Source organism: Pezoporus wallicus, unplaced genomic scaffold (genome assembly GCF_028554395.1).
Source record: "Pezoporus wallicus isolate ANWC-B61680 ecotype Strahan unplaced genomic scaffold, APGP_CSIRO_Pwel_v1 contig_11395, whole genome shotgun sequence".
NCBI classification, from domain to species: Eukaryota; Metazoa; Chordata; class Aves; order Psittaciformes; family Psittacidae; genus Pezoporus; species Pezoporus wallicus.
The window spans coordinates 864,654-879,818 of NW_026636241.1; the positions used below are offsets into that span (position 1 = coordinate 864,654).

Here is a 15,165-nt window from a genome sequence, read left to right on the forward strand (position 1 = left end):
AGTCCCTCCCCGCATCCCTATAGGCCCCCTTCAGATACTGGAAGCTGCTCTGAGGTCTCCAGGCAGCTTCTCTTCTCCAGGCTTACCAACGTTAGCAGGTCCTTTCCCCCGTTCGTTTTGTGCCCCCGGCATTGCTGAGAAGCTCACGTTATAATTGGGTTTGTTCTGGGGGGAGGCATGAGGCATGCTCGGCTGCGCTTTGGGCTGTGCCTGCTGCCAGCCATAGCCAGCTCCTTGCTGCCAGCCGCTGCCACCCATGGGCTGGGGAGAGGGTTTCTGCGGCGACGGGGGGAATCCTCCACCCATGCCCGTCGGCGTGGTTGGTTTGCTGGCGAATGAAGGGCCACCTGCAGGGTACAGGGAAAGGAGTGACAGTGGGCATCAGCACACAGGATACTGACTGGCCTTCTGAAAGGGGAACCTGAACAAAATCCTCCATGCAACTGGCTTCTGCTACGCGCAGCCAGCTGGGAACCCAAGCTGTTGTGGCTGTACCCTGGTGCAGGGTAATGTTACTTTTGAACTATTATTCATAAAATTATAGAACCCCAGCCTGGTTTGTGTTGGAAGGGACCTTAAAGCTCCTCCAGCTCCAACCCCTGCCACGGGCAGGGACCCCTTCCACTAGAGCAGCTTGCTCCAAGCCCCTGTGTCCAACCTGGCCTTGAACACTGCCAGGGATGGGGCAGCCACAGCTTCTCTGGGCACCCTGTGCCAGCGCCTCAGCACCCTCACAGGGAAGAGCTTCTGCCTAAGAGCTCATCCCAGTCTCCCCTCTGGCAGCTTAAAGCCATTCCCCTTGGCCTGTCCCTACATCCCTTGTCCCAAGCCCCTCTCCAGGTTTCCTGCAGCCCCTTCAGGCACTGGAGCTGCTCTCAGGTCTCCCCTTCAGGAGCCTTCTCTTCTCCAGGCTGCCCCAGCCCAGCTCTCTCAGCCTGGCTCCAGAGCAGAGCTGCTCCAGCCCTCGCAGCATCTCCATGGCCTCCTCTGGCCTCGCTCCAACAGCTCCACGTCCCTCCTGTGCTGCTGCCCCAGAGCTGGATCAGGGCTGCAGGGGGGTCTCCCCAGAGCACAGCAGAGGGGCAGGATCCCCTCCCTGAGCTGCTGCTCACGCTCTGAGGGTGCAGCCCCGCACACGGGGGGGGGGGGGTGGGGGGGTGGTGTCTGGGCTCAAGCTCACACTGAAGCCAGGTCACTGAAATGGTCTCTATCCTGTGCTGATGTAAAGCTATCCCACAGAGGTGGCATTTCAGCACTTTAGGGGATGTTCCTCTGCCTTAGTCTGTGGTGGGAATTATGCAGTCTTAACGTTTTATTATTTGAGACTAACATTCACATTCAACTTTGAGCTCTAAAACATGTCATGGAAACTGGATGAAGTGCTTTTGACTCGGGCATGAACAACAGAAACTGCGGTTAAATATCCTGTGGATGCCAATTTTTTGTTTTTAAACTCCCTAACTTTGCTAGAGAACACATGTTTTAAAAGCACCTCAATGGCTCCGACACAGGTCTTGGCTGACTTTTTATTTTGCTCCTGCAGAGCAGCTCGTGTTCCAGCAGAGGGAACTGGGAAACCTAATTCCAGACCCATGCTGGTACTGACGCAAAGGGGAAAACAAACATCGGATAAAACCACAGCGGCTCACAAAGAGCTGAGGGAAGGGACAAGGGGAAGAAAAATCTATTTATCAGAGAAGCGGAGGTGTTGGGTTTTAAGGAAAACTGCAATTATTTCTCAGATCTGCCTTTTTAACACGGGGGATGAGGATTTGCTGATCGTTTTGTGACAGAAAAGACTGAGAAGATGCTTGCCTAAGCAGCCAAGCACACGGTCTTTTGTAGCCAGGTACAAAGGAAATGGGGTCAGACTCCACTAAGAATAAGAGGCAGATTAGTGAGGTTCTCTGATTTCCTCACAAAGGGCAAAAATGAATCAAGTCTAGAAGGAAACAATTCCTCAAGGACCCCAGTGGCTTTGAAGAGCCAAAGTTCCCTCCCAGGCACTGCTCCAAGGTGTGTAGCAACAGTTCTCCAGTTAAACGCAGAGCATCCTTAGCCAGAGACTGTTTAGACTTAGCAGACAGAGGTTAAGCTTTGCAGTTCCTATTGTCTACTGAGGTCCTAGCAGATTACTGAGAGGCTTTTTAGTGGTGGATCAGTCAAAGCATAGATTTGTGAGAGCTTACAGAGAATCAAGCAGAAGGGAAATCTTCAAAGCAGCACTAGTGTACAGGTCAGTTGAGAGGACCCACAGAGCTCTTTGCCACACACCCCAAGCCGCTCATCCTATTTCTTAGAAACAGAGCTGAGCATTCCTTCTTTAGTTTTAAATAGGGATGCAAACCTGCTAAACTTGCTCCAAGGGTCCCCAGATCAGCAAAGGGATCCAGTGTTTGGGGTTTAGGCTGATGGGTGGGAGTGCTGTGGAGGGATCCCGTAGGACTGGTGGCAGCTGACTTGCTTCCCATTCCTAGACCACCTTAAAGAGAAAAAAATGCATATATAAAAGAAAAATATAACTCATTTTTTACCCCTATTTTACATGACTGCAGCTCAGTCACATGATGTTGGAAGATTGCTGTTAAAATTGTGTACTACTGTCATGTTTCTAAGCAGTCTCAACTCAGTGTTGTTCCAGACTAGTTGCACACCCACTTACAATTAGGCTCAGCAACAAGAATGTTCCCTCGACTGTCTGCAGTGACAGGGTAATTATGACAAATTAGTGTGTTTTAAGATTCAAGAGCCTTGGGGAAGCAACTTTAGTAGGACATATATATATTCTCCCAAGACTAGAATCATGCTATTATTTAGTGGCATCCCAGGAACGCATAGCGCTTCCCAGGTGCTCCTTGTTGCTCTACACTGGAATGAAACACACCTACATACACCCTCCCCAAGCACTTGTCCTGCTTCAGGCCCTGGTTTCTTGAGGAAAGAAACCCAGATTTTCTTTGGAACAGGAAGAATTTAGTCGTTTTTAGCCAAATCCTCACCTGGATGACTGGGAGAGCAGGACAACAGGCTGAGATAAGACAAACCTTGACTGAAGTTGTAGTGTATTAGTCAAAGTGGTAAGCAGTGGAAAGATTCTCTGCAGTCACTGGTTTCTGCCTGTCTTCTCTCAGGGCTCTTTAAGGGTTTTTTGTTAAACACCCTGAATTTTTAGGATACATACCTGGTTTGCTGGGCCAATCCCAACCACCGGAAACATCTGGTTGTATGGAAACCGTTGGTGTGCTAGAAGCTAAGCAGAGTGAATACACATAAACATCTCGAAGCAGTACAGGAAAACCAACACAATCCAGTGTCCATGAAAAGCATGGGGCAAGGAGCAGGAGAGACAGTATTATGGCCATCTACCATTTGGTCATTAGAAGTTAACTTCTCCCCCATAAGGGCATTACAAATTTACTGGGGTTTTATTGATCTCATATTGTACAGAGGTAAGTGGGGAAGGACACAGACTTACAGCATTCATTTTATGATAGCTTTGATCAAAGGCTTCATATATTCATTTATAAAAACCTTATCACCAGAATAACACACGGGCTTTTGTGTTTGAGAATACATCTCGACCCAAGGAAATAAGCTACACATAAAGGGCAAGGATGGAGAAAAAGCAGAGCAGCCCACACAGATGTAAAGCAGAAAGAACACACACAGTCCTTCCTTTAACCCCATATCAAATAAAGCCTGTACATCCATGCAGTTCACCCTGCTGGCTTTTCATTATCCACATACACTAGCACTGTAATTGAACACTGTAATTGACCTCATCACACTGGGATACCACTTGAAATTCCTTTCATTAGCACAGCCAGCTCCAAGTGTGACCCAACCTTATTCACAGAGTTAATATCCAGTACCCGAGTTTGGCAAAGCAAGGATGTGAGCAGTGCCAGCAGCACGCCAGTTCCCTCCTGTGTCATTTTGGCTTTCCAACAAGACTGTTGCGTTCAAGGGACACGTGTTAAATGATCAGACAGCAAATTCATAAACGAATTGTGTTTCAGAGAAGGTTATAACATTAAGTTTTGGCACAGGAGGAGAAGAGCACAACTGAAGAACATTTCAAACCAAGAGAAGGGAAAAGTCCAATAAAGAAATAAATAATCCTCCTCTTCAAATAAGTGTCAAATTCAACTGTGAATTTGGCTGAGGTTGCTAGCACATCTAAAGAAAACAGATGCCTGTATCTAAGTCACCAAAGGATGCGTGTTTTCTCTAGCAGGCTTAATACGCCATGCTCTGTTTAGCGCAATTAATGGTAGTTTGGTTCAAATGAGACCTTATAACCACAGGAATATGCAGGCAGACATTCGTCATCATCTCTTTTTTCATGAATACAAATAGCTTATTAATTAAGTATAAGACTTGAGTGAAACTAGTCCCGTCCTACCACACTTCGAGTTATGAATATGCTTTAAGTCTGGAGACAAGAAAAGCTCTTTCCTGTTTAGTGGGGTTTCTGTGGTTTAGAGTCATTTTATGGTAAGCATCAGTCTGTGCTTAATGGCTCCATCACTATTTAAAAGCAGCATTTCCCATTTACTTAAACACACTAGAAAAGCCTCACTTTCTTACCCATGTGAAAGGGATCGCTGTGCACAGTTGGTGAAGGACTTCTTGTTGCTTGAAGGAAAGGATCACCAGGGACAGCTGATGAACCAAGGAAGGAACCCAGGAGGTCTGGACCAGTTTGCTTAGGGCTACTTCCAAACGGATCAAAGGCAGTGGCTGTGAAAGCATGTTTGAGAAAACTAAATCATTAACTCCTATAATGAATGGGCTTCAGGGAAAAGACACTGGTGTGTGGAGAAGAAAACCTAATACCCGCAGACACCAAGTAGGAGACAGCATGTGACTGTGGGAGAGCAACTGGAAAGTATCGGGAGCCCAGCCAAATTCATGGGGACCTAGAGAGCTGCACGACATGGTCACAGCAACACATCTGTTGAGCCCATCTGTCTTTTCCAAGGAGAGGAGCTGAATTTCAGAGGGGTCAGAGCAAATATTTAGATGCTTAGACACTGCATCTAAGTTTCAACTTGCACGTACTGCCAGTATGTAAATGGATGGTGAGGGACAGCCCAGAGCTTGGAGTCTGTGCCCTGTTGTAATTCCTGCTTCCTCCCAAGAGCTGAACGCAGCCCAAGACGATCTGAGGCTGTCAGAGCTTACACATGTCAAGGGTAAAAGGGTCATGTTTTAGAAATAGCTTTAGAAAACACTTGTTACAAAAATCCAGCTCTTTCTCAAAGTCTTTCCATCAATTTGTTTAGTGTCTTTCACATAAAAAACCCCAACAACAGAAGAATCCACTATGAAGCCACTCAAATTCTTACTTGCCAACAAGTTTAAAGAACATCCTGAACAGAGATGCAATATATGCTACTGCAAGAGAGACGCAATCCTGCAAAGCTCTGCGTTGTGTTAATGCTGTCTATTACTCATTACTTATATTATCCATTGTTTAGGATACTTAATTACTAGTCTTCACTTATCTCTCAAGGTTTTATTCTTGCTTTCCTGGGTTGGGACAAAGCCAGGACAAAGCTGTATGAAACCTTCCCTTTCCTTTCAAGCACCAGTCTGGCTCTGCAAAGCTCAACAGCAATATCCAGAAGTCTCTTCCTGATATTGTTGCTGCATCTCTGTCTTGTATAACTCTGAGACCGAGCATACAACTGCCACAGCATGAACCTTCTCTATATACAAGTGGCTTGATTTCTCCCACTGAAATCTATATTCTTCTCCCCTCTCCCTCCTCCAGTCCTCAGTGTTCATCTCTTCTCTCCCTTCACAAGTCTCACTACAAGTAGGTTATAATTGCTCCTGTCCCTTTTGCTCTGATAAAGACCACAGACAAACCTCCCCAGGCTTGCGGGGGTTCTTTAGTCTAACTATGAACTTCATTTCCTTTCCAACCCCAACTATTTTATGATTCTATGACTCAGGAAGAGTCTTCAGAAGCTGGCTGAGGGCCATCATGTGGTAGGTGCTACTGGTGTCAGCCCCAAGGGAATCTGAGCAACTTGGATAGGGCTCTTCACCTGCTCACTTACCAGTGATTTTCACTTGCTCTCCTATATTCACTTAACTCCCCTCCCAAATCCCTCTTTCCAATATCTGTTCAACCACTCCTGCCAGCCTGATCTCCATCTGTCTTGGAGGAAACGAAAGGCCTTCTCACATTGCCGTGGTCTGCAGAATGACCAGAAACAGCAAAACTGTGTAGCCTTATTTCAGAGCCCAGGGTCAGTATCACAGCTCCAAACCCCCTAAAGTTAAAGGGAAAATCAAATTCAAACTGCTACGGGTCTACCCAAAACCTAAGAGGCTCCCCAAATGCATTATTGGACACACAGCCAAAGCAAAACTGATGATCTCTGATAACTGATGCTAGCATAAGGAGCAGCCAAACGCTTGGGCGAGCTCCAGCAGACACTTACGGAACAAACTAGAGAATGTGCTTTGTATTCTCAACTGTGAAGATGCACCAACTCTCCTGTCACAGAGCAGAGGAGCTGGCTGGGCTCCTGGGATCCCTCACAGCTCTTGTTTTCATGTCATGAGCGTACCAAGAGGAATCCAACAGCCCGGAGCACATCACCCAGGTGGGATTCCCAAAGCACGTGCCCCATGTCACACATAAGGAAGAGCCACCATTACCTTCTCCTACCCTTGGGGACGGGGATGGGGATGCTGAAGCTGCGGAACGCCGAGGAGTTGACTGCACAGATCCCGGTCCCCCCACATGGAAGACCTCCTCAGCAGCGGGTTGTCCACTTTGGCTCTGGGAACTTGCCCCACCGACCCCAAACAAATCATTCAGTAAGTCTGAGTTAGAGGGGGCAGCCGTGGGCTGTGAGGGAAAGCTCTTGCTCATAGGGCTGCCATCCAGGCCCAGCAGGTCCACGTCTTCAGGTGGAGGCGGTGCTGGAGGCTCCTGCTGTTTTTTGCTGTGTTTTGGGGTGCCGTGAGGCTTGTCACCGCTGGCATTACTGTGCTGACTGGAAAGGGACAAGAGTTCGTCATCGGACTGCTCGCTTTCCTCGTGCACCAGCGCTGCGCGATCCTCTGAGGTGGGGTGAGAGCTGCTTTTGTCAGATTTCTGATCTAAAGGATGGGGGAAAATGAAACGAGGTAGCCGTTAGTGGTGTCATCACAAAGGTCCCGTGAAAATCAGCTTGCAAGCAGAGCACAGAGCTACTGACAACATCGTAGCAGCCTTTTGCTAGGTCTTAAAATGAGAGTCCTGCGCAAAGATTGAGGTCTTTCCTGGTTTGTACTGTAAGGAGCCAGCTTTAGTGCTCAGGAAACAGAGGCAGATTAATTGACTCTCCTCCTGAAGAGCCAGCAAGTGTGATGCCCAGAGATACAAACTGAAGGAGTTTCTGGGACAGGACCAAGCATCCAGCACAGATCTCCAGCCATGCCTTAAAATCCAGGCAAAGCAAGGCTCACTGTAAGGGAGCAGTGACATAAATCACCCTCCTAGCTGTGCCCACAAGGATCTCTCACACCAGGTTCCGACCTAATGTAATCTACACAACGTTCCTGTGTAGCCCCGATACTGGAGGAGGAATGCTGCATTTGGCAGTGCTATTTTCAAGGTGCTCAGCACTATTTGGGAGGTTGTGAATGCTCCATCCCTGGCAGTGTTCAAGGCCAGGTTGGACGAGGCCTTGGGTGAGATAGTTTAGTGTGAGGTGTCCCTGCCCATGGCAGGGGGTTGGAACTGGATGATCTTAAGGTCCTTTCCAACCCTAGCTATTCTATTCTATGATTCTATGATTAAATGGCCTCGGACAAATGTTCTTGGTGCTACATTCTCCTAGCATTACATATAAAGTGCAACATTAGGAAAAAGATGGGTTTAGCATCAAAAGAGGCTTCAGGCAAAGCTTTACACTAGAACTGTATCAATAATTGTCATATACAGCACAAGCAGGCAGTGGCTGAAGAGGACACTGGAAGAAATTCATTCCCACTCCATTGCAACACAAGGGTGTGACCAGCACTTCACCATGATCTAATGGGAAAGAAATGCTACAATCAGACCCTTCAGCCCCACTCTGTGCTCCAGGGAGGGGGGGGAATAAGTTGTTTGTCTCGTTTGAAGCAGATCTTGCTTTGAAGCCCAAGTGTGCATACCTTGCCAGCTGAGAGATGAGAAGAATGCACTCTGTCCAACGTTTCTTATGTTATCCTGGGGTGAATCAGTGGGGCCTCTACCTGCAGCACAGAGTACCAAATAAATCAAATCAAGCAAAGCAAAGTTCAGCATGCAGGGAAGCACTGAAATGGAATGAACCTATGCAGCTCTTACCTGCCAAAGCAAGAGTGTCCTGATGCTCCTGATGAGAGGAGAAGAGAATGGTTGGATTGATGTCTTTCGTGGTGAAGTTCTCCCAGGGGGGAGTTAATTCGGTTTGTCTATCTGTAGACTGTATTTCTATGTCCAGTATAACATGAAAGAGCTGAGGATATTTGTCTGGGGAGTCACAGGCATCCAGTTCAGGCCTACGTGGGGACAAGAGTTGTACAGTTAAACAGGAAAGGATATTTCTGTACAGCTATATAAAGTCTTTCCATAGATGCATGAACACAGACTTTTCACATTTCATCGGTGAATATTCTCCTTCAGACTTGCTTGGGCTTTCATGCTTCAGGGTTTGACTAATGTTCTGCTTAAAATACTCACTTGGTGAATTTTAGTGTGGTTGTTCCCAGGGCTATGAAGCCAGTATGAAACTGAATTTGGAATATCTGTGTGTTGGTCATCTGCAAAACAACATAGAGCACCAGACTGAACAAAGGCTTCAATTCATGAAATTCAGATAGTTCATAGAAGATACAGACAGTTAAGTCTACCTGACTACCAGTTACTACACAGACTAATCATAACTTCCACAAGCTAACTCATTCTGCTTGCTCAACAGAAAGCAGAGCTTTTCCTTCTCAAACCCAAATGTTTCATCTGCCTTAAACCTTGCTTCTGCTGCTTCCACAACACCAGAATGCCTTCACAGCCTTCAGGAATACGCCTTCTTTCCCTGCTTGTCTGTGTTTCTGGGATCTACTTGACACTTAAGCAGTTAAATAAGACCAGTTTCTGTTTCCACTGACAAAACTCGGTTCTGCCCTCACATTTTGTGCTGGAAGTCACTACAAATTAAACAGATTATTTCAGCAAGTGAGTCACCCCTCCTCACTGCACAGGTTAATGGAGCAACGCAGTGTGTGACAACTATGGAGGCAGGCTTTGCAGGTCCAGGTCTTCTAGTCTGCATTTCCCCATTCCTTTTCCACAATTACACAATTACAAGAGCCAGAGAACAGCATGTTCAGGTCCATCTCAAAGCCTAGAACAGCACAGACCAATACCCATTTTCACTTTCAGTGGTGTTACTATATTACGTGAAGGAGAAATCCAGGTGTGCTCACTCCAGCACTCCACTGCTCTCACTTCTCAGTTTCTTTCTTCCATTTCTTTGATCTGCCAGAATGAAGAGGCTTTCTGGCTACAAAGAGGGTGGCTGTCTGACCAGCCTGCAGCTTCAGTGGTCTTTCCTATCCCCATGTCTTCTGCAGGAGCTGTAATGATCATATACCCTATCAGTAGACACCGTTTCCACAAAGAGAATTCTCCATATGCAGTTCTATGTTTTCCCTTGGCACTGCTCAAATTTGTGTTATGCCTACTGTCAAGTAAGGCACCTTTCATCACAAGTGCCCCATGCATCTTTAGGCCCCATATTTAGCTACATTGCCTCTACCATGCAAGAGAAGATAAACTCCTACTTTTGCTTGAAGGCGGCCCCCAATGGTTGATCTCATATGATAGACAGAAACAACAACATCTCCATGGACAGTGGCTCCCAGTGGAATGAGGACTTTCCCTTCTTGCACACGGTATTCCCTTTGAGGGGAAGAGAAGGAAATCCACAGTTAAGCTCCCTTCCACAGTGCCTGGAATTAACACCTGGCAACAGAGTGAACATAAAAGCCATCATCTCCTTCAGACCACGGTGCATGCAGCGCCCCGCTTAGCGTTAGGCTTAGTTGAAACAGAATCTTGTAACAGGGGAAATCAACACAGCACTGAACTATCCTATGAAGATATCCCACCACAGGACAACTTCAGGTTCAATCTGCTAGTTTATTTCATTCAATTCACTGAAATGAATGAAACAATATTTGCCCTCCTTCATTTATCAGGCAGGCTGGCAATGACTACAGCAAAGCCGTAAGACATGACAGCAAAACCAAAGCCCCAAAGCCTCCTGGAATGAAGCTCCTAAGGATGTCAGGAGATCACAGCAACTCACTTCATTCTTTCATACTCCTGGGAAGTGGTAAGGATCCTGGTTTCTCCACTGAGAATGTCACAGAAGGGCCGGCAGCCGTTCCGTTGCTTGTTGAAACAGGGGACCGGGCTGAGGGTGACCGACTTGATAGTAAGTGGTTTGCAGTGAGGAATGACGGGCTTGTCTGCTATGAGATCACAAATGTACCCTATGTATCTGCAGACAGAGAAAGCCATTACTGAAACCTCCATCCCAGGTGACCAGTGTTCATTCTGTACTTGAAATCTACCTTGAAATCCAGTGGAAGTGTGACCCTCACAGTTCCATAACTGGAGTTTCCATGGACTCAACAAAACCTGTGCTTCTATTTCTGTTTAATTCCAAGAACTGGAGCACAGGAGGAAGGAAGCTGGCCTTTAGCTCTGAGCTGAAGACCGTTTCTCCTCGCCTTTTAGGAGAGAAGGTGCTGAGCAATGGGTTTTTCTGGTTTACCAGTAGAAGTTTGCCTGCTATTGTACATGCCCACAGCCAATAAATTACTTTGTTAGCCATGCACTGAAGGATCATCATTACATACATAACACTATATCTTTGGTTTGCTCTGACAGGCAGCTTTCCCCCTACTTAATGGATATTGTAAAGAAGACAGTTTTACAGTGTAAACTGCTATGAGGATGAAGCTGATGCTGGGAGAGGGATTCACTATAGGTTTGTCAGCTTTCCTGAACCGCTGAGCAAAGCTATTGCAGTGCTTGATTTTGTTTGTTCCATTATTGTTATATCAATGGAAGTGGCCACAAACATTAGTTAGGACCTGTCAGAGCTAAGTACCATGGCTAATGCATGAGGTCTGCTCGTGCTGCAATAGGAATTCTGGGGTTTTCAGTCACCTCCTGCCAGTGCCTCCAGGTTGGTCTGGGTGGACAGGCTGGGGCACGCAGCATATACACCCTGCAGGTCATATGCATTATTCTATATAATAATAGAATAACTCTATTATAGAGTTATTATATATATCTAGAATAGAATAATAGAGGTTGGAAGAGACCTCTGAAGATCATCTGGTCCAACTCTGCTCAGAGCAGGATCAACTTCAAAGCTGTATCTCAGAACTGGACTATGCTGCTGGGGGTGATACCCAGCCAAGGACCTCCAAGGACAGAGACCCCACAGTCATTCTGGACAAGCTGTTCCAGTGCCTGATTGCCACCTTACCACTGATTTCTGGGGAACAAAGTGAAATCTGAATGCCTATCTCAGCCTAGGGGCTGGGAACACATTGCCAGAACACAGACATGTGCTTGGGCAGTTTTCAGTGTGAGGAATATAGCTCTTTTGCACAGCATTTAAGCAGCATACACTACCTCCTGTGAGATGGCCACAGTACAATTCCAGGTCTCTTTGTGTTCAGCAACTGCATAGCAGGGCCTGGATTAGAGAAGAGGTGACAGAAACAGAACATCGCACTGACCAGGACTGCTGATGCTGCTCGGCCGTCCTGTTAAGGAAAGGGCAGGGGGAGGAAAACGTCAAAGACATCCTTCAAATTCCAACAGAACACTCTCTACTCTTCCTTAAAGCACATTAAATCATTTCTCCAGAGAGACTAAGACTGGGACCACAAGATGAGGAATTTTCAGTGCTGTTATTTAGTGCACAGCATTACAGTGAGTGGCACGATGCCTGGGTCAAAGGTAAGGGAATACCCAGTAAAGAGCCAAAGACTTGTTTTGAAAGGCCACAAGTACATTTTTATCCACAAACGTTGGTGTTTCATGGGTGCTCCCAAGCTGTGATACTGTAATTATTCAGACATAGGCCTGGAATGACCACAGGGGTCAGAGCACACCATCCCATGGCTGCAGGCTGCTGTCTAATAGGAATTTAACAGGGAAGAGATCACTAACAGAAAAACCCAGCCCAAGGCTCCCTCACCCAAAACACCTCCTCAGCCCTCAGCCTACAGGTTGCTCCTGAGCAAGCCTGTGATTTCTTTAGTGTGATGATGGGGAAAAGTATGTTTGCTGAGATAGATTGATAGACCAAAGATACAGCAAGAGCAGGGGAGGATCAAAGCACCCCCAGTGCCCCGAGTCCTGCGATACCTAGGGACATAGGCAGTGATCAGCCATATGGACCAGCTCTGGCAAGCCAAACAAAGAGAAAAAGCCCTTCCACCAGCTTCCACCAAAACCCTGGTCTGATGACTGCTTAGTTTCAGATACACATTCATGGCAATGGCTTATTTCAGCCATCTTTGAGGCACTCCAGACATAACGTGGGATTTACCACACCAGAGCTGACCCAGACTCCAGTAACCTGCTGAGCCTGAGCACATGCTCAAGGTTAACAGGGTTTAGCATGAATCAATTGCTTCTGAAAAGCTCTCTCAGGTTCATACAGAATCATAGAATAGCTTGGGTTGGAAACGACCTTAAGATCACCCAGTTCCAACCCCCCTGCCACGGGCAGGGACACCTCACACTAAACCATGTTACCCAAGGTCTTGTCCAACCTGGCCTTGAACATGGCTTCTGCAGGCTTCTGAGGAAGTGTCAAAGAGGACTCCCTGTCCTTTACAGCATTATCCTGATCTTCATTGCTCAAAGGGCACTAGGAGAATTGATTCTTGAGCTGCATTTGCAGGACTGAAGCATCAAATGCATCTTCAGCTCTGTTGGAATGGAATTCACATCCCATAGCCACTGGCTGTGCTATTCAAGGCAGAAATGCCAGACTCTAGTTTGGGATCAGTCATTTCCTCTGTTCCTTCCAATTTACACTGGTCGGCAATGACAGCCTCCTGGAATTAATTTAGGCTCCAGGAACAAAGCAGAGCTTCCCTTTTGGGTATTACTGTCAATACTGAAGGTAGCGTGGAGTACATTACATGTTAGTCACACAGAATAGCACCACTAATGCATCCCATCTGCACATTGCCCAGTACTGAGTGATCCTTATGGGGGGCATATAGAAACTATTCCAGCTGTGGGGCAGAAGGAGGAGCAGAAGGCTACTGATTGGACTTCTTCAGCCACGCCTGACAAATACAGATAGAATCATAGAATAGTTTGGGTTGGAAAGGACCTTAAGATCATCCAGTTCCAACCCCCCTGCCATGGGCAGGGACACCTCACACTAAACCACGTCACCCAAGGCTCTGTCCAGCCTGGACTTGAACACTGCCAGGGATGGAGCATTCACAACCTCCCTGGGCAACCCATTCCAGTGCCTCACCACCCTCACAGGAAAGAATTTTCTCCTTATATCCAATCTAAACTTCCCCTGTTTCAGTTTGAACCCGTTACCCCTTGTCCTGTCACTACAGTCCCTAATGAAGAGTCCCTCTCCAGCATCCCTATACTCCCCCTTCAGATACTGGAAGCTGCTCTGAGGTCTCCATGCAGCTTCTCTTCTCCAGGCTGAACAGCCCCAACTTCCTCAGCCTGTCTTCATACAGGAGGTGCTCCAGTCCCTGAGCATCCTCGTGGCCTCCTCTGGACTTGTTCCAACAGTTCCATGTCCTCTTTATGTTGAGGACACCAGAACTGCACACAATGCTCCAGGTGAGGTCTCACAAGATCACAAGAGGCTTCAGCAATCCCAGCTTCCCAGTTTGACAGAATTCCCAGCTATGCTTTTTCTCCCTAAATTCCACCAGTAACCTTCAGTCCAGAGGCTGCACTTTGTGACTACTCACAGTAAAGTGCAAAGCCACAGCAGGCTGACAGCTCTTATGGTCAGTTGTTCCACGAAGTTCAAACCTTTTTGCTACTCATCACTTCTAGTAGCTCGCTGCTGGAATGACTGTGACCTCTCTTGCTTTGCATTCCTGCTTTTCTTTAGTGTTGGGTCTTCCAGCTTAGCTATGCAGCTACACAAGGAAGATTGTGTCCCTTCCTGTAGTAGTGCCTTTTACTACATTTCTTCTTCTTTTAGAAAGTCACCATCCTTCTACACAGACTGCAGACGTGCAACATGCAGTACGACTCCTAGGTCTAAAAATGTGGTTATTTTCAGGTGTACTTACCATGCAGTGGATGACACACACGTTTTTGGGGTTCTGCTGTAGCCAGTTGTGCATGTTCTTACAGACAGCATAGAGGTTGTGCAGACTGGGCGCTTGCCGCACTGGCCAGCTACATTCAGATACCTACAGGAATCACAGCATGAACAAAAGATGCTCTTCCTCAGAGCGTGAAGCAAGGCATGCTTTGCTTTTACAGTGCTTGCTGCCGAGAAACATACTCCTCTTTTACAATCTATGTGCTGGAAACCTACTCCATCTTTTCCCCTGCATAATTCTGCTCTGTGACTTCCAGAAGAAGCCTCACTTAATAACATGATATTGATGTATTGTCACTGAGAACACACTTGTCAAATCCACATTCCAAGTCAGATTGTCTTGAGGGGCTTTTCATAACACTCCAGCCTTGCAGCGGCGCATCGATTTCTGCTCCGAAGCCTTTGTACAGCTTGTCCCTAAAAACTAGGGCTGTTTTTCAGAGGATACTGAGCATCTGTTGTTCTCAGTCATTTGGTGTCAGAGGATTTTCAAGCCCAATTTGACAGATATTAGACTGATGAAAGGGAAACTTCTGTTCCATAAAATACCGTATCTGAGTAGGTAGAGTTAATGTGTGAAGAAATGGATTACTTTGAGCTGAAACCCACAAATCCTAAAGTGTCTAGCTACCAATAAAGTGTCTCGTTACTAATAAAACCCTAACGGTCTAGTTACTATTCATCAGTGTGCTAGTTTTGAGTCATAGCACTTATGTCAAGAACAGCCCTTGCAGTCTCACGCAGCACATCAACATCAAATGGCCTTCCACAGCCATCTCTG

The 15,165-nt window shown here is 46.8% G+C and overlaps 1 protein-coding gene across 1 annotated transcript in view; it reads right to left on the reverse strand.

The window, feature by feature from the left end:
* Positions 1-15,165, reverse strand: part of DNAJC6 (DnaJ heat shock protein family (Hsp40) member C6) — a 39,775-nt gene that overhangs the window by 6,170 nt on the left and 18,440 nt on the right. The window contains exons 5-16 of the mRNA XM_057399227.1: positions 14,350-14,472; positions 11,684-11,817; positions 10,341-10,535; positions 9,814-9,931; positions 8,714-8,793; positions 8,339-8,532; positions 8,164-8,244; positions 6,679-7,125; positions 4,591-4,743; positions 3,182-3,250; positions 2,348-2,482; positions 87-347 (exon numbers count right to left, since the gene is read on the reverse strand). Coding sequence (XP_057255210.1) covers positions 87-347; positions 2,348-2,482; positions 3,182-3,250; positions 4,591-4,743; positions 6,679-7,125; positions 8,164-8,244; positions 8,339-8,532; positions 8,714-8,793; positions 9,814-9,931; positions 10,341-10,535; positions 11,684-11,817; positions 14,350-14,472 — 1,990 coding nt within the window. The remainder of the gene's footprint in view (positions 1-86; positions 348-2,347; positions 2,483-3,181; positions 3,251-4,590; positions 4,744-6,678; positions 7,126-8,163; positions 8,245-8,338; positions 8,533-8,713; positions 8,794-9,813; positions 9,932-10,340; positions 10,536-11,683; positions 11,818-14,349; positions 14,473-15,165) is intronic.